Source organism: Xiphophorus couchianus, chromosome 5 (assembly GCF_001444195.1).
Source record: "Xiphophorus couchianus chromosome 5, X_couchianus-1.0, whole genome shotgun sequence".
NCBI lineage: Eukaryota > Metazoa > Chordata > Actinopteri > Cyprinodontiformes > Poeciliidae > Xiphophorus > Xiphophorus couchianus.
This window is the reverse complement of record NC_040232.1, coordinates 23,784,801-23,808,146: the sequence shown is the minus strand read 5'-3', so window position 1 is coordinate 23,808,146 and position 23,346 is coordinate 23,784,801. Positions and strand designations below refer to the sequence as shown.

The following is a 23,346-nucleotide window of genomic DNA, read 5'->3' as shown; positions in this document are numbered from 1 at the left end:
GATCCAGAGGATAGGACGATAAGGTCCACTGAACATTAGTAACCGTAACCATGCTTTGCCTCCTTCCCACGTCCTTCTGTCAATGTGTCATTGACAGGTCTTTATCAGTAGCTCATGTTTGCATGTCCGCTGGTTAGAGATGGATCCTCTTTCAGTACAACCAACGGTTACATCTCTAAAGTTTTAGAGCAACCAGATATACACGTATCAGCTGCCATGACACCTCTGTTATGGAGGACGTTGGGGGCATTACTTAATGGTTCATCTGTATGAAGGGATTAATTAAGCCTAAAAAGCAATTGTAAATAAACTATTTGAAGGGATTTGTGTGCCAGCATCAGCCAGACATCTTGCTTCGTCACTGTTTATTTTATTAAACCCCAGATATTTTACACAAGGCATGCCGGAGCAGACGCCAGGTGTACACAGAAGCCATTAGACATTGATTTAAGGCCTTGTTTGGCAGAATTTAGCCAAATATGAATAGTTCATCCTTTAGATATATATGAAAAAGAAAGTCTTCTCTGCTCTCTTGATAAAGGAAAAAGCAGTGAAATGGCTGTGCAATTGTGAAAACCAACATTAAACTAACACCTTAATGATTCAGTCCTAGCATCCTAGCACCTGCCATCTATTAGACACAACTGGACCAACTCTAAACAAATTTCAGCTTTTTTAGTAGGATTTTATTGACATTTGTTCACCCTTTAGCCAAAGCCATATTTCGCCGTGCTAAACTGGCTGTTAAGTCTCACAGACACAGAAGTAGCTGCAGGAGTATTTAATTAGTACTGTCCGTGTTCCACATGGGGTAATCTTCTATATCTGGACTATGCAGTAGGGTTTGAAAGACAAAAACCATTTCTTCCAAATAAAATATCCAGACTTGGCTGAAATCACACACACAACTTTGTGGAATTTTTGATTAACACTAATCATGAAGATTTGGGAACATTTCCAAAAGATTACTTTGCCACAAAACAGTACATAACATCAGTAAAAGAACAGAATATTGATGTGCAACAAAGGTGGTGGCAGCACCTGTCTGACGTTAGCAATTTGATCAATTTGCAAAGCAAGTTAATTATGACTCATTTCTATTGAGTGGTACAGCCGGGGTCTGTGCAGATGGACATTCTACTTTGTCTGTTTCTATTGCGACAGCGGCCCATACTACTGATCTGTACCACAACATTTCTGGGGCCCCTTCATTCCTAGGTTGTAGGACAATAGCATGGTACAGTTAGGGCGGAGCAACTGGCATCACAGAATACAGTCCACTGACTGGGGTATAAAGAAACATTACTGCTTGTGATGAGCACAAGACATACTAGTGCGTCACGTTTGTCTGCGCAGCATTTAGATTTAACGCCACCAGCCCTGTGAGAGTCTGAGTGTTCATGGAAACCCTCTTTTCAATACGGAGGTCCATAAAATTGTGTACCGAACCTCATCGACCTCACAGATGCTGATGTATTGAGACTGAATGCCGAAACTGAATCAAAAGTTAGTAGTTTTAGTGAAAGACAAACACTTTTTACTGTTTTTCCCCCCCAGATTTACCCCTCTTACAGGTCATAAATGTCACCTTAATGGTTTCTTTCACAAAAACCTGGCATTTTTACAGCAGTAGATTTTGTGTAGATTTTTTTTTCTGTCCTCCTTTATGTAGGACAGCGGTAAATGGCACCTAGGAAGAATCTATGCTCAGCTGACATACCAGGATGAAAGGCTTTAGTACAAAAGGAGCCTGATTAATTCTTTATCCTCCTCAGTTAAATAAACCAACTCATCTTCTCAAATGAGATTTCCCTTTTAAACTGCTGACCACATACAAAAGTCGTCTCTCAAATATGTTCGGGCCTGAAAATACTCGTGGAATGAGAAATTTGCTGTTCCATCAGGACCCACCGAAGAAATAATTTGAAGGTCTTGGAAGTGCTCAAGTTATTATCTTGCGTTTTATGGTCCTTTTGTAAAAATACAAGTGTTTGTGTCACAGAGACATCTCTGATCTCCCTGACACCTCCCATCCTCTTTCTGACAGGATATTTATCAGTCCGCCTTGCTGCTTTTGTCTGAACGAACCGTAGGCCTCACTTTACGGCCCCGATAAGGTGACAAGTTTTGTAGTGCATGGCTACTGTCAGAAAGGTGTCTAAGATGAGCAAGTTGTTAATGGTGAGGTGGAGTTTCAGATGAGAGACCGGGCTGTCACCACATCCTCTTCCTGCGGTGCAGCTTTAGTGGTTTCCTCTTCTGCAGCAAGATGAAAGTCGTGGAGGTGTTTCCTACTTCTATCTTGAACATTCGTTTGCTTGACTCTATTGGCAAAATCCAACAATAAAGGGTTGCATGTTGGTGCAGTTGGGAGTACTGTTACTCCCAACTGTTACTGTTTCACCAAGAATGTCATGGGTTCGAAACCTGGCCTGAGGTCTTCCTGCAAAAGGTTTGCATGTTCTCATCGTGTGTGCAGTAGTTCTTTGAGTATTCCAGATTTCTTACGCAGTCCAAAGCCATGTTTGCTAGGTTAATTGGTCTCTCAAAGTTCGTTCTATATATTGTGCTGTAATGGAGTGACAGCCTGTACTGTCAAGGTACTGCCAAGACCAGTACCTTGACAGGACCAGTATCTTGACAGGACCAGTATCTTGACAGGACCAGTACTTTGACACTTGCCTCCTTGCGACAAAGTACAAAGCCATTGACCTCATCCATATGGTGTTTTCTGAGTTGCAGAGACTTTGCCTGTTTTCACTACTCTGGTTGCAGCCTCTATTTATTCTAATGTCTATTTTGATTGAATAATTGCATTAAATCTTCCCTGATGAGCAGGCAGTATAAATCCAAAGGTAACCGATTACCTCTGAAATATGAGAAATGCTCTCTAATTTGATTTGTTTCCAAGAAAACGATGGAATTAACATTTAATCAAGCCAGATAATCTAATTAGCTTAAAATACCATCGTTATTGCTCGTCTCTGCGTTGGCGGTCCAAGGAAATCTGTCTGACACTCAAAATCAGACATCTGGATATACAGGAGGCAGCATGTGAAAGATGTGACTGATGTTTTTGAAAGGTAAGGGTGCAGGACAGATGTGCATCACTTGCACTTTATTTACACTGCACTTATTGGGCTTGCAGTTTACCATCCAATCTGTGCTGCACAACCTCTTCTGCATTGTTCAATGTTGGGGTGGACTCACTGCTGAGTCAGGGAGACTGAATCCCAGCAGCGTGACCGAGCTCAGCTCTTATTAGTTTGTTCCCCCCAGAGGTCGGCTCCCATCTAAAGTCAGCGAAGCCCACAATAAAGCCTGCATGAGAACGCCGCGAACTCCCCTGGTTGTCTCCCGTTTGTTGTTTTCATCCCTCCCACGCTTCTTCAAAGCTCTCTAACCTGAGATTGCATTATCGCTGATCAGTGACAATGCTTTTAACAGTCAACGTTGTATCTGCTGAGATTCAGCTGGTTTGGCGCGCAGCTGTTGTTTCAAGCCCAAGTCTGTTTTTATGTTATAAAGAGAGTCTCGAGACTCTCCTCCTCCCACTCTTTTAATTACTCAGCGGTGGAAGATGTTGTCGTCAGTAATTGACCAGAATCGCACGAAACTTTGCTTCAGAAAGCTAATGAGCTGCACTCTGGAGCCAAAACCGGTGACCCAGAGAGGATTCCTGTCACTGTACTTTTGTGGTGATTCGTCTTTTATGGAGCTTTCCAGTTGGATTTCTGCCATCATTAGCTACTTTCCTTGTATGACTTGCCCGTCAGTTACACTGAGAGTCTTCGCAGAGATGATTTATCAGTGGAGGTGTCACTCCCCTGGATGCTTGGAGAAGTCTCTCCTCATCCGTAGCCTCTTCTTAGGTGGGCGGCCGACTGGATGAATGGGACTGGAATGTCTTAAGAGACTTAAGAGAAAACCCTAACTGAATCCAGTTATGGTTTTAAATTGTTTTACCTTTTGTGTTTAATTTCATCAAAAAAAAAATCTTATTTATTGTATTTAAGTAGCTTGGAAGTTATTTCAGTGTAATAATTTACTTACTGTTAGTTGCTGCATGCTTGGCTTACTCTTCACGTCATATTATCTTTGGACATTTTCAGAGCTTCTGGACATTAGCCAGATTCAGTCAGCTGGACTCTGTACTATCCGCCTTGCTGTCTGACTAATGAAATCCAGCACCTTTGGGGAACTTAGGTAGAAAAAGTGTCTAAACTACAGATGACCCATCTGATAATATCTGCCTCGGTTAATTTGTAAAAGAAAAAAAAAATTAAGAAAATTTAACTCATTTCAAAAATACTTTGTTGATCCCAAAGGGAAATTAGATAAATTCAGCACAGTTTTGCTGGATCTAATTGATATCTGCCGATACTAAACTTCAGATATCAGCATCAGTATCAGAAGTGACAAATGTGGCCTGGTACATCCCTGATCTAAACATTGCATTTATTAGTGTTTTTCCCTCTTCTTCCTCCAAAATTATACCATAATTCCACAGAAGTGGTCTAAAAGGTGACATATGATTATGCCTCACAAGCTGCGCCTCTGTTTTTAGCTTAACTTCCTGTCTGCTGTTGTCTTGAGACTCTGTGCAACATCTTCCTGGAAACTATTTCCCATATCGAAAACTTGGAGAGGCTGTCATTGTTCTGTGTTTTTCGTGGGGATGTTTGAGGCAGTCCCATGACTGCTGCACCAAAGCACACAGTGTCTACATAATCTATGCTAAAAAAAAATGCACAGCTCAGAGTTCGTCCTGCCAGGCTGGTTATAAGGGCCTATGTCCCCTGAGTGCACTTTCTTCCCTTACACCACATTTCCTGCACACGCCGGCGGTTTCTGACACCATCAGCTTTATTCGGAGGCCAGAAACTCCCAGGGGGCGCGTTGGACGCTTAACTATTTCAGACACATGAAGCACATCTCTGTTGTCTGCATCCTAACTGGTGGAGACAAGCAAACGCACCTGTGTCACTCTGCGGGGTGCTGCAGCTGAGCACAGGGTGTAACCCACAACAACCTGCAAGGTCTGCTAAATCTCAACTAACAGGAAGTGTTGCCTCCTCCTCTACGGCTTGTTGGATGTGATTCAGGATGATGTGCTTAAAATGAAATAAATACCTCGAGCTGTGCAGAGTAGTAGTCAGACTATCAACAGAAAGATAATATTGTGCAGGTTTCTGGAGCAATAATAAAGAAAAATGATGAGAGTAGTTGTAGGTCTTTTTTTGTCAAAATGTGGACCATCCGACTTTTCTCATATATATATATATGTATACCTTCTGGATCAGTAACTTGTATATATACAAACAGTATTCTCTATATTTCCTCTATATTGCCTCTATATTTTCATATACACTGAATAAATAAAATTGCACTATATTTCAGCGTTAGACAAAAGTGGTTGGAAGTAGAACGACGTTGTTTTTGCTCTTTGTTAAATCAAAGTTAGATTCTATTTGTGCCAAGCTTGTTACTTGTAAAAGTCGCCTCACACTTTTAAGTAGTAGAGAATGCTTCTCTGCTCAGCCCTGTTCTATCAGCTCAAACTGCAACACATCCAGAGTGGCTGCTCTGCTGTCTCTGTTCAGGTTATTGAGTTGTTGTTGAAGGATTGGTTCATCTCTAGGTAGCACTCTCTATTCTCTATTGTCAAGTTTCACTCTAGCCAGTTAATGTCTGGTTGGGTGTGTCTCCATTGGCAGTGTGTTCCTCACCATGTCTGTGTGAAGGAATGTAGGCATTTTCTTTAAGTATTGTATTTCTTTTTTTCTTATGTCAGTATATCTCCAGCATTTCCTTGTTGAACTACACAATCGTGCCTCCACTGATCCTTGTTTTTTATGATATCTATTAATTCCTCAGTGTTTCATTATTAATAATATTACTTGTATTTTATATATATATTGTTATATATATATTCCCTAGTTTGGTCTTTCCTTCTGTTTCCCGTGTGAAAAGCAGCCGAGAAATATTGCGATGTATTATCATCGTGACTGCCGTTGGTGCGTCCACAGCAAGAGCATTAAAAACACGTCTTGCTTCAAGTTCGCCGCATGTGCACTTGGAATGCAGACGCTTGACATTTCGCTCTACATCCAGCGTTTTGCACGTCTGGTTTACATTCAAAGTCTATGTGGAGACGCGTCTAAATTGCTCTAGGCGTTGCTTTCCGTTGCCAGCCTATTTGTCCGAAGCACTTCATGTGTCAAACACTCAAAACGCTTCAAATCGCTTCAAATCACACCTTGACGCGGCTCCACATAGACTTTGAATGTAAACCAGATGCGCCTGATGCGCGAAACGCGTTTGTTGTGAACCCACCACATGAATTTTCATGCTACCCTTTCAGGAACCTGTTTTAACTTTTAGCTACAGTCTTAAGCTTTGTGTATATTGTTTGTATTAAGAAAAAAGACATTATGCTTGTGGTTGACAAGATAACACAAGATATTCTTGTCCATTTACATTCCTGCAAGCAACAACGTACAGTTTTTCTCCTGGTCAGCAGCCGACAGCTTTAATCGGAGTTCATCCCAGGTTCTAACATGCAGAACACAAACCCTTTACAGCAATCGTTTCAGAGCTCTGCTCTTCAGATATTTTCTCTGTCTGCTTCATGGTGTGTGTCCCATCTTCATGTTTGGCCTGTGCAGCAATGCCTCAGAGCAGGAGCAGCACGGTGATGTTTCTGTCCTCTCTCTTGTTTTGCGGTCCAGGTGGAATCGCGGGACACGTTGAACAGCATTGCGCTCAAGTTTGACACCACACCCAACGAGCTGGTTCAGCTCAACAAGCTGTTCTCCAGAGCAGTGGTGCCTGGCCAGGTGTGAACCGCCGTGCTCGCCTTCACTCCAGCCACCCCACGAACACCTCAGGCTCATTTCGCTGCTCCATTGTGCATTCTCAGTGGTTTGCCGTCATCACAAAGTGACTCTATCGCTACGTTTGTGAATATATCTGAAAAATTGTTTTTTTCCACCTACTTTCTCAGTGCAACTGGCTGACTCACTAACCACGTCTCTGTCTGTCCTAATTGCCTGCTAATTACAGCATCATTTGTCCCATTAGGCTGCAGCACATTCTGTTAGACCCATTTTGTTTCTAAAAACATTTAAGAACACGTGTGATTCTTGGATTCAACCCTCTGATGCTGATGTTCCCACATCACACAAGCTAATCACCTATTACCTGCCAAACGCTTTGCCAGCCTCCCTGGCTTTAATATTTGTTCTTTTCGTCTTTTGTATGGGAAAGTGACTAATATTTCTATTTGTTTTTGTCTCTGCATTTCCTGGCACTAAAAGTGAGCCAGTCGAAGGGAACCCAAACCGCAGCTTGTCTAGCTGGCACTCCGCTCTTAGCAGACATATCATTTAGCACACTGTAAACAGGCAGCAGTAAATTCACTTACTGAGACTGAAGATATAACTCCAAAAATGGGGCAAGATTTTATTTCACCCAAAATTTGTAGCCAAATTAAGATTAATGCTTAATCTAAAACAAATCCCAAAAGAGAGTAACAAGTGATCGAAAGTTAAAAGCAAGGCATCGGCATGGGACATGTCTAAAAGCAGGCCAGGATTGGTTTAATGCAAACCCTGCCTCTTTGTTCTCAGTAATTACCTAAATTAATCTTGGAAAACATTCATTGGAATTTTGTCACTTAAACCATGGTGTTCCGCAAGGCTTAATTATAGGTCCCACACTTTTTAATCTTCACTCCCTGTCTTTGGGTGGTGTAAATAGAAAAACTTAAGGAGTGTTGCATCCGTCTTCCATTATTGTTGAACAGCGTTAAATATGAGATGTTCCATGTCTGGTAGCTTTTTTGTTAATTCCCCCAGCAGATTTGTAATTTGCGTATCTGAACAGATTGATGTAGCTGGAACAAATTTAACAACATTCTCATTTGTCAACATTTGTGACAGAGCATACTAAATTAATAAGTAAATAAAATAAATAAATACATATTAAGAAAAATAATTTAGCTCTGTCTGAATAACTTTTAGACTTGCGTCTCTCTCAGAGTTTCTTAACTTTTCTACAGAATTCCTGTGATATGACAGCCTTTTATTACTAGAGGGAGAACTACACTATTACTGGCAACTTTCCAGAAACTTCACTTTAAGCACACATTTTCACTATTGACTTGCTTTGAATGCCTTATCCAGGGAAGAACTACAAGAAAAATTAGCAGTAGCAAAAATCCAGGAAGTCCTTAACCAAGCCCTGGATTAATCTTGTTCAAAACTCTGTAAAAAAAAAAAAAAAAAACTATGCACATGGTCTTTATTCAGGCTTAACAGTATAGTATACAGTGAGAATGAAACATTTCTAAGCCATCCATATTATCAGTTCCTCTGTCCTTTGTATTTTTTCTTTAAAAAGGTATATTACAATAATTGATAGGATCTCCAAAACACAAATTGTTAGCTTGCTTTTGAAAAGCATTTAGGCTAGCTTATTTTGCGGTTTCATCACACAACATTGGGCGTTTTAAAAATGGTTGTTTCCGTTTGAAATCTGGTTCTGTGTGAGCAGTTAGTTGCTAATCTGTAGCTAATCTGCAACTTTCACCCAAAACGTTGGAAAGTAAAGAATTTCATTGCTAACATGCTAACAGCTTGCCAGAACATGGCATAGAACAAAGTGTTTTTCTACCATCGCAAAAATAAATATCAGTCTACATAATTAGTTTTGAATTAGTTTAAGATATTTATAAACATTTAAACTGGCTTTCTGTTTTATTTCTTTATTTATAAAATAAATTAAATGGTTAACATGGTTACAAGTTTCAGTGCTTACATGCCAACAGCTTGCCAGACAGTGGCCTAGAACAAAGAGCCCTTCTAACATCTTAAAAGAAACATCAAGCTACATAATTTGTTTTAAATTAGTTTAAACTATTTATAAACCTCTAAACTACACTTCCATTTAATTTCTTTATAGGATTGTGGTTATGTTTTGCATTCCTTATGTTGATAATTGACCAACTTTTTGGTGCACATAACCGAATAATGGAAATATGACAAAAGGTTTCCAAAAATGTCTTTACTTTGATCATTTCAAGATACTTTAATATTTTAAGAATCACTTTTGCTGGATCTCACTTAGACTAGCCTCCAGCTCTGCTGTGGATTCAGAAGTTCTCTCTTTTTAAAACGAGGGCATGAAAGGAAGATTGTAGCTGCTCATTCGCTTTCCTTAGAGCCTTTAAAAAATACCAAACATCCTTTTAAATTCGCCATTACTCTACTCTGTAGGTGGTTTATAGAGCTGCTGAATGTCCTGCTGGGTTATGGGAATTGAAATGGATTGTTTTTGAATTGTGTGACATTTTAGAAAGTAAACGGTGACAAAATTTATTTGAAGAAAACCCATTGCCCCATCAATAATGTAAAACAAATGGTCAGCTACAACAGAATAAATGCCGGCACACGCTCTAAATGTTCTAACCATGAAATGCATGAGACATTACATCCAGTTACTGCTAATTCTCACACTCTGTCCTACTGTTATGAATGTCACTTTCCCTCTGTGTTTACTCGGTCGATAACATGAGACTTTGACCGTGGTTTCATGTTATTCACCTTGTCAAACATACACTTTTGCTGTGCGTGACAGAATCTCTGTCGTCACCTGTGTTAGTGTGAGAGGTGGGGTGCGCATTCTGTGTAAATACAGACATGGGTTATGTTTGCAGGTTCTGTACGTTCCTGATCCCGAGTACGTCTCCAGTGTCGGAAGCTCCCCCTCCCTCAGTCCCATCAGTCCCCTGTCTCCTACCTCCTCTGAAGCTGATTTAGAGAAGGCGACGGTATGTTGATGCATGATCTCTCACACACACACACACACACAAAACACGGGATTATACATGAAATCAATAATGGCAATAAATAATTTGATTCAAGTATCTATTTTTTTTTCAAGAGCAAAGCAGCATCAATATTTACAGAGCTGTAAATGAAACACTGGACTCTTCAAGTGCATAGAACCTTAAAGTAAAATGGTTTGTGTTGATTTAATGAGTTCCTTATTGAATATCTGTCTATAGTATCTGATTTACACCTGTAGCATCCATATGCTTTGAAGATTGGGGAGCTAATGATCCTTCTAAGCTACAGAAGTTTCTTAATTTCGATCTGATTAATCGTATCAGACAAATGATTCAGTTGATTGTTTGCCACTTGCTGCAATCAGCATCAGCTGTTGATTATCTAAAAAGATGGAGCAGAAACTTAATTCAGACGCATCTGCCATCCTTAGCAGTCTGGCTGTTACGGCTCTTGAATAACCGGAGGCTTTATCTGTTTTTAACTGGTTCATTCAATAGTAACACCAGCTCCACATTCAGACACTGGACACTGACCTGATTGGACAGTGACTTACCAGTTTCTACAAAATTAGGAATCACTGAAGATAAAATTGGAGTTGGACCAAATCAGAGATTTTTGTAAAGCTCAGCTGATAGATATGATCAATTTTCTGAATAATAATGATTAATAGAATTTTTTTGTTTTTACCTTTGATAAAAATTGGGGAAAAAATTTTTAATTATCAAGGGAAAAGCAAAGGACTAGATTTAAAGTCTTTCTCTGCATTGCTGGAAATGTAATTTCAAAGATTATAGAACAAAAATATCTGTACAAATAAAAACCAACCGAACAAATATCATGGCCATTTCTCCATTATAAAAATGATTATAACTTCCCCTTAGAACCTATAAGTACACAATTTCACAATGTATTTGTTTTTTTTCTGCAAGATCCACTCAAATAACAGCCATGTGCAACCTAACACTGTAGATTTATTATATACATTTAGAATCCAGGTGACGATGTTGGTCTGAATCCTCACACTAACTTTGTAATGCCTTGTTGCTGAAATTGTGCTATATAAATAAAATTACCTTACCTTACCTCAGAGTTTAATGCAACTTTGATGTCAAATAGGATTTTACTGACATTTTAAACCAAGAATCAGAATTTACTTTGTTGATGCCCAATGGGAAATTGCTTATTTGTTGAGAGGCTACTCCATCCAAGAGTTAAATATTAGCAAACATTAGCAATATAATATCACACTTATGTTTTTAACAAATTTTACAAGTAATTAAAATGTGACATAAATATAAAATGAATAAATAAAATTCAATAATAAGTATATACATGGAAATATGCTAAACAAGAACCTTACTGCAAAGGTAGCATTTTTATCTCCTTGTGGCATCTTATTAGATAATTAGTAGATCTAACGTTACTAACCTTACACATCTCTGCTTGTATTTTTTTGAGATTTCTGATTCTCATATTAACTCTGAAATTTCTAAAAGGCTTCCTACATTTCTGACCCTGTTCAAATTCAGTTGAATTAAAAATTACTTTATTGGTCCCAAAGGGAAATTAAATGTTGCTGTAAAGTCGACAATGGCTGTTGCCAGGAAATATCTCCAGTAGCAGTCTGCATTACAGCAAGTTTGAAGAAGCCTCTGACTAAAGACATTCTGTTTTTTTAAGCAGATTACTGATAACCGAGCCACTCTGGACTCCATTCATCCTTCCAGTTATCTCCTGAAATGTAACAACCTGATGAACAACTGATAGACTCTGCAGAAAATCCACTTTTATTTCTAGAAAGTTTTTGCTTCAGCAGACTTCATTTCTGAAAAGCTCTGATATTGAAAATGGCTGCCTTCAAGTCATCTTCGCTTGGTAACCACTTCTGTTTCAAAAATGTGGTGGCTGGTGCAACTTAATATGGTGCGTTCACTGATCATAAAAAAAAAAGATTCTGAGAAACTGAACATCAATAATGAATGATCAAGCTAAAAATGGTCCATTTCCATTCTCTGCACAAATGTACCTGAATGCATCACCCATCAGCATGCATCAGAACTTTATTATTTTTTGCATCAGCCTTATTTTCTTTGGAAGAATCAACTTGGAAATCGTTGCTAAGCATGAGGCAGAGAAGAACGCCGTCTAGGGCGTTTTCCACAGGAACGTGAACGTGTGAAATAGGCTATTATTGAAACGTTCCGCTCGAGTTCTCTGCTTTAATTAGTAACCGAGTTGATTGGATTCTCCATTTGTTCTCTGTTTACCAAGACGATGATGTGCGACGTAAATATGGTTAGTCTCTAGAATTAAACAGAGGAGTTTTATCTCTGCTCTGCAAGATGGACCAGCTAAACAACACGCAATTCCTCCCATTTACACGCACAGCGACATGCAGAAACGCTTCAGATTGATTCCCTTTGGGGTGTGCGCGCGCGCGCGCGTGTGTGTGTGTGTGTGTGTGTGTGTGTGTGTGTGTGTGTGTGCGCAGCGAGTCCAGGTCTGATCCAGTCAGCCGTACATATCCTGTCCTCACAGCTCTTAAAAGCAGCAGCGTAAGCCGTCCGCTTCAGGTACCGTCTGCAGCATCTCAAAGATCCAATCACCGAGCACCGCAGGGCGCCTGCTAGTCCCTTAAGTAATATATGACTGTTTGTTGGTCTCCATGGAAACGGGGGATCTTGTTTTTGTGCATTTGTAAGAAAATGGATGCTGCAGGTCCCTTCCTTCCGTCCGTCAGGCCGTTTTTAGGGGCCTGGAGGTTCTGACACGTGCGGCTGCAAAAAGGAAAAGAAAGACGCCCCCACATTTATTTACCACTTATCTATTTAGGTCATTGCTTGTGAAAACAGGAGCATCTTCCACGGCTCTCGACGGGGGAGGGATGAGAGAGAGAGAGGGGGCCATGACTGCATGGAAATTAAGCCTTTAAAAGTGATGCGGCGTCTGATATTTAGAGCAACTAATGAACGGAGGCCAGACAAGCAGCCAGGCAGCAATTATTCCAGGCAGAGGAAGTGTGCTTGGAAGGCACATTACCTCACTCAGTGTATCAGCACTGTGTTTGTGTTGGTGGAGGCAGCGGGGGTGTGTGTGTGTACATTTCTGGATGTTAATGTCAGCGGCAGCTTCCTCGCTTTCGGTCTGTGAATTCATGACAGAAAGATGCAGCATTTAGTTGGGGTTTATATATATATATTTTTTTTAAAGATTTTTTTTTAAGGGCCTTTAGTACTCCCCCTGCTTCTTGTTTTCTCCAGAAACGCAGACGTCTCTTTAATTACGAGCCTATTTTGGTGCGCAGCACACTTGTCTCAATGAGGGCATTATCCAAATGAATGGTTCTGGAAGGTGTACAGTAATAGCAGCGCAGTCAGAACGGAGCTGGTAAAACCTTGATGAAGATGAGTACCCCGAAGAGAAACGGCTTTCAGATTGATCTCTATAGGAATACCATAGAAGACTATTGCAAGCGCTTTAAAAATCCCGTTAGCTATGAAAGTAACTCTGAAAATAATCGGAGCTGTTTCTGTGAGGACTCTGTTGAAGTAGAGGTTTTCATACCTATTGAATTTTTTCACATCTTGTCACATTTCTATCACAGTCATTGATGTATTCTGCAGGGATTTGACATGATGAACCAGGATAAAGTCGTTGTTTTCAATATTTCTTACAAGTAAGTCTCAGTAATGTGGCAGGCAGGTTTGTTCAGCTCCTCTGATTCAATGGTTTGTAAAACCAGCTTTTGATGCAACCGCAGCTGCAAGTCTTTTGGGGTTTGTATCTACTGGCTTTGCACATCTAAACAGTTCACTCACACTGGATGAAGAGCGTCTGTCGACGGCAAATTTCAAGTTCAAGTTTGATTTATGATTGGAAGTGAACTTTTTGATATTCTAACACAGGAATATGCTTTGATCTAAACAGTTCCATAGTAACTCTGGTTGTGTGTTTGTCGTCCTGGTAGATGGTGAATTTTCACCCCGTACTCAAGTCAGTTATAACATGTTTTCTTCCACAACTTCATAGATATGCACTGATTCACTTTTTCCACTTCCGATAGTGATACAGATATCTGATGTTCAGTATCAGACGATACAGTTCAAATACTTCCACCACAACAACCATGTGGTTAATCCACATGGTACTTCTTTCTGTTCAAATCTGACATAGGAACAAGCAGCTTACGTTTAAACAAACCTACATTTGTCAGCCCTACCTAACACATTCTCTCAGATAGAAGAGGCAAAGAAGAACACATTCAACAATATGTACAACAAAATACTTTCATCTTGTTGCAGAGAGTTCCCAGAGAACTGCATCTACCCTGTTCAATGCCAGTTTGTAGAATAGCGGGTCTGGGCAAGCGTTTTGTGGAGTACGTAGCTCTCAGGTACTCATGTTGGTAAAAAAGGCCACTTCTTTCTAAACAAAGAGTTTTTCCTGTCAATTTTTATTCTGGATCTCTCTGAAGGAGTGTAAAGATGGTTCAGAAGGCCTTGAAGTGCCTCCCCGGCAAGACTTCGCCTGTTGGCAGGGAATTGTGGCCCGTCTTGACGGCACGGATCATTGGTTGGTTGCCTGTCTGGTTCTGTGTGTTTACGTGTTCGCATGCGTAAGTAGCTGGCTGACTCTGGGTTGACCCCCCTGCTGCCGTCGAATTATTTGGCAGCTGACTGTCTCTGGCCCCGTCCCTCTCTGTGGTCATCTGTGTGAGCGCCCGCGTCCTGTTGGTACTCTCTGGACCTTCCTTGCGCTCATGCTGACACGCGGGCCTGCACACGTGCCTGCTCACCCTGGTGGTGCAGCTACTACTGAGATCTTTTTCCTCTTTTGGCACCGTTCTACCTCTCTCTGCACCTCCTTCTTTGCTCTCTTCTGGGTCGTGGTTTAAAAATAATTGTGAATTAATCAGAACTAGTTTAGATCACCTGTATATCACTTTTTTAAATGTTGGAATGTATCCAATGTAAGAACATCATGCACAAAATGGCAGGTAGGTGAATAGCACAAGATCAGAGCTGCAGCCTGACAAACCTTAATGACAATCATTTTGTACTTCTTCATCTCCTGCAATATGCTCCCATTCCCACTGGAGGGAGCTGTGGGTTGGTTTTTGGGTGTTTTACTGTCAAGGTCAAAACTGGGTGGCACCTGCAGGCTTTTAGTGCTACAAAAAATGTAACAAAAGGCAAATGAAATGTTTCTTTTTACTCTAATTTTCTAGAATTTCTCCTTGCAAACCTTTGTTCGGACAGAAGCCACACAGTGCTTTAGTGTTTATGTAAATCTGAAATTATGTTGCTTTATAGTTTGTTGACATCTTCAACAGGTGTCAACTAACAATGTTATCTTCCAAGTATACCTCTCAGAGGTTCAGGATAGGATGTGACTCAGCTCATAAATAAAACCCAGATGAGTTTTCAGATGCCAACCTTAGGACCTTACCAACCATTCCTTAGTTTATTCATTCTCTGAGTGTGCAAAAACTACACTGGTTGGTTCAATAGCAAAGAAAAACTTTTAGATTGTTAATTCAGGATACTGTATTTTGTGATTTAACTAATCCATCTGAAATCCAGACACAACACATAGGCATAATTCACCCTTTCTTCCGGTTTGCCTGAATATTCATAGCATTAAAGCTGTAAATTGGCCTGTAATTGGCAGCATGATTATTACCCAATAAAACTAGGGATGCACTGATTGCAATATTCTCTTCCATCACCAATCTTTAAAAAGCCTGACCTACCGATTCCATTTTTTTTTTCAAGCATTGCTTGTTTTTGTTTTTAGAAAAATAATTTAAAAATAAATTGATAAAAAAGCATTTAGGGTTTTTTTGTTGTTGTTGTAGTTGTTTTTGTAAGTGTCTCTGTTGCCCTGAACGTTTCTGGCGGAGCAGATTTATTCCTAAAAGATAGATTTATAGTTGATGCATTTAAAGTCGGGAGCGCGGGCCAATCACGCAGCTGGCGTCTCTGCACATTGTCTCGTGTGCTGTCGCTGCTTGATCTCTGAAGTTTACCTCAGCGCAGCTCAAGCACGCCTCCTTTCACTAAAACTGGACACAGACTGACCTGAGTTTGTCAGATTGCTCGGCGATCTGATAAACTCGTCCCATAAACTCGAGCAACTAAAACAGTTTATTTTTAATTGTACTTTTTGATTTGTTGTTTTTAAGACTAGTTGTAGGTTTAAATAGCATGTCACTTTCGATGTTTCCCAGTAACATATAATTACCGAGTAATATTTTTACATTTCTTGTCTACTTAGCATCTTTTAATGCAAAAACACGGTGAACCACCTCGGCGTCCTGACCACCGGGATTGGCAAGTTTTCTGGGATAAACCCTGATTGAGCAATGGTGTCCAAACTACTAAAATAATTTAACTAATTTAATTGTTTCTATAGTCTTCTTTCATATTTTCACTTTTTTTCACATGTAAGTATTGACCGATTGCCAATTCCCTAAAATTATTAGTGCACTCTTAATTACAATAGCACGGGATGCAGCGACAGTAGTCATACCACTTGAACATTTTCTCAATATGTTCCATTAGCTAGACATATTTGACCTGTAAGGGAAAAGATATGCGGTTTTAAAATTATGTTTATAAGTTAAAACTGAACATAGTGGCGTACATTTGGATTTAACCCCTCTGTTACTCTGATACATTTTAATAAAATCCAATGCAACCAGCTGCCTAAAGAAATTCCATGTTGAGTAAGTTAAGTCCATTTGTGTCTAATGTAAATTCTACAAATCCAGCCGTTCTGTGAAGAGTTTTGTTAGAGAATATTAATGAAAAACAGGATCAGGAAGACATTATTGGAAAGAGTTTACATAATTCAAGCTTATTTGTCCAGCACATTTCAGCAACAGGACAGTTTAAAGTGATTGACATAATGAAAACATCATACAGTTACCAATTGTGAAAGACGTAATAAACATTACTGGAGTCACGGTTCTTTCGTGACGGAGCTAAAAAACAAAAATGAATTTAAATCAAAAGCTAATTACTGCCATGCAAACCCATTATAAAATTAAACCTTTTCTTTCCAAGAATAGAGGATTGTTTATCTTGACTGAGTTTTAGTTTATCTCCTTCTTTGGGCTTTTTCTTTTCATCCCCCCCCCCACCATGTTTACCGCTCTGGTTGTCTAGACGGGGCTTAGTGTGCAGGATGTAATAAAGCTGCAGGTGAGTTCAGTATTCCACCTCTCAGCACCACTCTGAGGCTTCCAGGAGGCATCCAATATTTTCTCAGCTGGTGCCAGAGGCCTGTGCAGGACAAACGCTGGTCAAATATTGAGTGATCAAAACAGAAAAGCAATATTTGCGTCTTATGTGAAGTATTTTTGGCGCGGTGGCACCTAAAGCTGTATTGATCTGTGAGCTGCACTTTTCCCTTGGAGCTTGTTAGCAATCGTAGCAAGCCTACACTTTAAATCATTAAGTGGGACTTTTTCCCTGGGGTGTACTTGGAAAGATTAAATCAGTCACTTAAATCATATAAGGACAAGAGTTAATTTGCATATATTCTCAGATTGCGAGTCTGCTGTTGGAACTAGCTGCTGTTTAGCAGAGGGCATGAACTCTGGTTAGGTATTTAGCACTGTGTGGGGAGAGGCTTAATTAGAAGTTGTTTGTGACAATGAAAGGCTTTTAATACCAGTAGAAATGATTGTAACTTTCACAGTTATCCAGCTTTCTACAAGGTTCTGCCTGTCTGAGGTGTTGGATCCAGTAGGGCAACATGGATATCAATCTCCTAGAGAAACTTCTCCGTCTCCTAATCAAATATGCCAAGGACTTTTCAAGCTAGATATACCCTTGGAACATGACCAGAAAACCTCCAAACCGAGGTGTCGTGAAGAAATCCTAATCAGATGCCCAAACCATCTTGCATTTTGATGTGAAAAATGGAAAACCCAAATCCAACACTCATAACCCAGACAACAAGCCACTTAAAGTCGTCTTCTTGAGGCAAATTCTCGATCTGATGGAACAGTCCTACTTTGGAAAAGCACTTATTATCTTTTTTTTTTTTTACAAAACATTAATTTATGATGTCTTTTCCATTACAAATGTCCACACTGTCAGAATATCAAAACTTCTTTGATATTCTGCTATCAAAAAGTTTTGCAATTCCGTTGTTTCCTTTACATAAAAAATGCTATTAAAATATGTGAATAAGCTTGTTCAAAGGAAAAGTCAATAAAAATTATAGTAGCAACGGAAGTAAACGGTTACATGAAATATATATATGTTTCAGCCACACCACTAGCACTCATCGTCAGACATCAGAGTAAACATCAACGTCTTATTGAGGCGTTGGCGCGACTACGTATTAACTGGCTATGGGAAACTCTAGTAGGCTATTTTACAGAAGGGCAATGGATTCAACACATTGAATGATAATGTCAACTTTTGATGAACAATGTTGTGAGAGGTCTTTTGGCGCCAGCTGCACATTGTCCAAGGAGGCCAGTTTGTCTACAAATAAGTGCCTTGCTGCTGTATATAAGCTGGCATGACTCACGTGATTCGAAAACATCCATTGCAGTTTTCCGAAATACACCAATGTCGATATGAACATTGGTGTATTTCGCAAAAATTTTTTATTTGAAAAATGTGATTTTTTTTTTTTCAATTGACTTGTTTCTATCATGCAAATTTATTTCCATAATTCTAATTTGCGCAGTTATACTGTCAATGGAAACGTGGCCTGAGATGCTGTGAGCTAACTTCCTGGGTTGAGGTTGCAATGTAGCAATTGCTGGCAGTTTGTCTCAGTAATCGCAAAAAACATGGCAGGATCAGAGGAATAGATGCTTCACACACATCATTCCTTGCCAGTAACACACATGGGACGGGTTGGGCTAACAGGCTGACTTCAGCCAGCGGTAGTTTCTGCAATAGCTAAGATATCCAAACCAGGCCTTGCTCTACGTCTTGGGATTCATGCGGACTCCTCTCTTGCTTTGGTGACTAATCAGATAGTTGATCAGTTTGCAGGCAAAATGGGAAGTTGGTATCTCAGACACAAACATGGCTCTGGTTGGATCAGAGTTTTGCTGGGTCTGACATAGACCCAATCCTTCAATAAAGAGAAACAGACCAGCTCCATTGACTGTGATGAGTTTTGTTTTCTTCCCTTTGTCATTTATTGAGATGAATTTCATGGTTGTTAATGGCTTGTGGACGATTTGCAGCTGATTGGCAGAAAGTGTGCCTTCGCCATCCACTCAAGCGGACACTGTGGGATGTTTGATGGGTGTTATTTTGTTGCCAACACATAACACCCCTCTTTGAGAGGTGCCAGACTTAATGACAGGGCATGCCAGACTGTTTCTGTTGTGAGGGAGGACGTGTTTGGACGCCGGCGGTTGCTCGGTTAAATGCAGGTGCCTTGCCGCACGTGTGCTGGTGGCAAAGTCTGTTCCGCTTTTCTTTGTTAAAGTTGAGAAGTGCAAGGTTGGATTAGAATGAGTCACAGCTCAAAGTGAAGTGCAGCTGTGCGGCTCGTTGAGCTGTTTAAACTCTGCATTCGGAGCTCTGATCTTAATGTCAGTAACAATAGGATAGTCGACTGATCAAAGACGCAGTTTTTTTTTGTTGCTCTTACTGCTTTAATGCTCAACTGATTCTTCTAGATTTCTTCAGTCCGTCATTTTTTTTCGATTTTCTGAGGTTTTTCATGGGCGAGCCCTCTCAGCCTTCCCAGGCCGCCAGCGTCTAGGCTCAGTGTGTCGGTGTGGGTTAGTAGCTTCAGACAGTTTGTCGGCTGAGCTGGGAGACGGAGAGGGGGAGGCGTAGGGGTTGGAGTCAAGAGGACAGCAGACAGTTATTATACGCTCAGATTCTCTTCTTTCAGCTCTTCACTGCTACTGTAGCTCTCTCCTGCCTCTCTCCTCTACGCCCTGACGTCCTTCATGACCAAATCCCCAAATGGAAACTCCTACACAGATCTCACAGTCCTGAGGTGTTTTTTTTCCTCTTCTGTCCTTCTGCAAATCATGTCTTTTCATTGCTGTCGGTTCTCTTTTTTTCCCCCTGTATTCTTTGTCTGTGGTAACAACTGTATCGTCTGTTTCTGCCTTTCTATTTCATTGTTCTGTATCTTACATCCAGACCTTTTTCTTGTTGTCCCGTTCAGTCCGATTCACACTCCATCTTGTCGACTGCTGTTCAATCAGTCATGCCAGCAGGTGTCCTTGTGGACAGACATCAGACAGTTTGTCGACTGCATGGCAACAATGCCATGGTAGATACACTGCCCGGCCACGCCTTGTGTTTCCACGGCAGCACACACACCGTCTGCAGCGTTACCATAGGGTATAGAAGGTAGCAGTGACAGTAGTGCTTCGTAATGCTTTTTGTCCTCATGTCTAAGAGGTGGTTTGGTATTATACCTGCACTCAAAACGCTTTTTAAATACATATCGTATAAAAAATCTTTACCTCCATTCCTTTTTCACATTCTGTGATGCTACAATAACAAACTACAATTGATCAGAGTGAATCTTTGCCTCACATGCATGGCAATCTACAGAAATCCAAGCTAGGTACGTGTACAGTTTAGTTAAATTTAACCTCAGCGCAGTTGTGGAAGAAATGGGTGTAAATGTCAAGAGCGGGTTAGGAAGTCTGTGTTTCCCCTGGACCAAATCTTTTGCATAGGTGAACCAGAGGAGACAAAATCTCCATGTGAGATGCAAAGCAGTCAAAACAACAAACTCAGCAAATGCAAAAATATTTAAAATAGCAACGAAGAGATTAGAAAGAATCAAAGATTGGCTGAACACTGCTAATTCCACAGATTTTAACAAAAACAACAAAAAAAAATCATCTGAGAAGACCCTGGAGGCGGCAGAACTCGCACTCCAAATGACATCTTTTCATTGAAGCTATTTAAAGTAACACTATTTTATTATAGTTGATAAATAATACAGCTGTTGGTTTCATCTGCAGCTTGTTATTGCAGGGCAGCCAGATTTAAACACGCGCGTAATAAGTCCAAACGAAGCCCAGCAGTCCAGCCTTGACTCGAGGGCATGCTAATGCGCTCTCGTCTGAATGTTTTTCGCTCGTTACAGCCTCACAGGATGCTCATTGTTTTTGGCTCTTCGCTTTCTTCCTTTAACTAGATTGTACGTCTGTGCAGAAAAAGATGTAATACATTTAGAGACTCGAACACGTTAGTTTGATCAAATGAGACGCAAATTAGTCACGCTGTGTGTTATCAAATGAACCGAGGCATGCGGGGAGGGGGGGTTCCTCCCAGAGTTCATGATTTATCTGTTTTGTTTTGTACTTTGTTTAGTTGTAAATTATTTAGAGGTTTTTATTTGTGCCTGCACTGTAAAAACGCAAAATCTTACCAAGTATTTCGGGTCTAGTTTCCAGTGCAGATAACGTTTTAGCAAGATAATTGCTTGCTTTAAGTAAATAGTTTCTTAATATTGATGAAACAAATACTAATTCCACTGAAAATGCAAAATTTTATCAAGTGTTTTTACTTTAGTATTTAGTGCAAACATCTTAGCACACATAAAATAAGACAAAACTAACTTACAGATAACTTTTTATAACATGGAGATCTGGGGAAATGTCTAGTTATAAATTAAATAGTCTACCAAGAGAAACTAGTATAGTTTTTAATCAGTATTAAGAAACTATTTTCTTAAAAAAAAGCTGCTATATCTTATTGAAAAGTTGCTTTTTGGTTAGTTGTGTAATTTCAAATATACTAAGATATTTGCTCTAGAAACTAGACTAAAACTACTTGATAAGATGTTGTGTTTTTGCAGTGTGTATTTTCCTCTTCCTTTAAGAGTTTTTGCCTCTATTTGTGCAACAAATTACAAAAACATGTCTTTTGTTTCCTTCCTCTCTTTTGTACCCCACTTTCAACCACAGCATTTTTTTTTTATGTACGGGAAATCTATTTTCTTATTTTAAGGTCTGTCTTTCTTTAATACTTCCTCTGTAATATGATTTCTGTTTGTAAATGTAATCTGTCTTCTGATGCAGCATGCTGCTGACTCTAACGAGGATCTCGATAAACACAAACATAAACTTTCCCTTCCCTTCTGCTCCCAGGAGTCCGATGCCCCCGCCAGGCCAGAAGGCGTCCACCCCCCGGTGTTCTCGGCTCTGCGCCAGTCCAGAGTGGTCTCATCCACCTCCGAGGAGGAGGAGGCCCTGACCGAGAAGTTCCTCAAGATCAACTGCAAATACATCACCGACGGCATGGTGAGACAACGGCAGGCAGCTGCAGCCGGCAGCGTGATGCGCAGACAGGCTGCAGAAACCGCTTTCACCCACTTCCTTAGATGAAAAGGAAGTGGGTGAAAGCGGGTCTGTTGGTGTTGAACTAAGAGAGCGAGTGAGCTGCAGAGCCGCCAGCTGCAGACACTAAACACATTTAATATCTGAGCTTATTTTAAAGCCTTACTACAGAAACAGCTTAGAGCCATTAATCAGTGCTAAGTTGTTACACAGGTTAAAGAGTAAATGTTTTATTATCATAGTCAAACAAAATCGCAAAGAATGTTTAAGGACAAAAACGAAAGTCGCTCCATCATGGAGCCGAGTGAGGTTTTGATCAGAAGAAGCAGCGAAGTCGAGACTTTAAAGAGGCGGAAAATCTTTTTATTCAGACATCAGTCAGCCTTAATGTACTGTGGCTTCTGTTAGTGGTGAAAACGTGGAACCACAATGTAGGAAGCACTGTGTGTTTTATATTTCATCCACTGTGGTGTTCAACACAGGGGGGGTCGGCTGAACATGAAACACTGAAAGCTGAAAGGTTACTGTGACGATTTAAAAATGTCTGCTGGAGCTCAAACATTTCATCCAGCTTTCACGTTGTCAAAAGGAGGAATAAAAACGACTGAAAGGCTTTCAAAAGGCCAGTCCCGCTTGCACAGCGTTGTATTTACAGAGTCTTTGAATATCTCAGTGGTCCAGAGATTTTCCTTCCAGCACCATCTGGATCTCTCTGGCGTCCAGCGTTTCGTACGTCAGGTATTAAATATTAAATATTAAAGTATTTAATATTTAAAGTTATTTAACATTTGTTATTGTATCTACTTTTCAATTAAAGTGATCTTAATTATTTTAAATTTATTTTTTTGATACAAAATGTGATCATTTGTCTCAAGAGACCCTGAATGAACAGTTTACAAAGCTGACCCATTTCTTTTAAGGAGACAAACCTTCAAAACCTTTTATTGTTTTGGATCTGCAAATATTCACAGATCCAATTCCAAAGAAAACTGGGATTATTGGTTTAATTAAAGTTTTCCAGCTTAGTTTATTGTGGAGCAAGTAAAAAAAAAAAATTCCCTTATTTTCCTTTTTTTAATTTTTTTTTTTGGTCCAGTAGTCCTTTTGACTTGACAATTTTGGCCTGTTCAACAAGAAGTTTGGACATACCCCTCTCCTAAAACCATTAAACTTTATTTTATTTTCTCATAAATATAA

At 40.0% G+C, this 23,346-nt stretch overlaps 1 protein-coding gene across 5 annotated transcripts in view; it reads left to right on the top strand.

Annotated features, from left to right (window-relative positions):
- oxr1a (oxidation resistance 1a) overlaps positions 1 to 23,346 on the top strand; it is a 171,606-nt gene that overhangs the window by 129,891 nt on the left and 18,369 nt on the right. For all 5 annotated transcript variants that reach the window (XR_003595540.1, XM_028017968.1, XM_028017969.1 and 2 more), the window contains 3 exons: positions 6,732 to 6,839; positions 9,719 to 9,832; positions 21,961 to 22,113. Coding sequence is in view for 4 of the 5 variants with exons in the window: in XM_028017968.1 (XP_027873769.1) it covers positions 6,732 to 6,839; positions 9,719 to 9,832; positions 21,961 to 22,113 (375 nt within the window). In the remaining variant the exon portion in view is untranslated. The remainder of the gene's footprint in view (positions 1 to 6,731; positions 6,840 to 9,718; positions 9,833 to 21,960; positions 22,114 to 23,346) is intronic.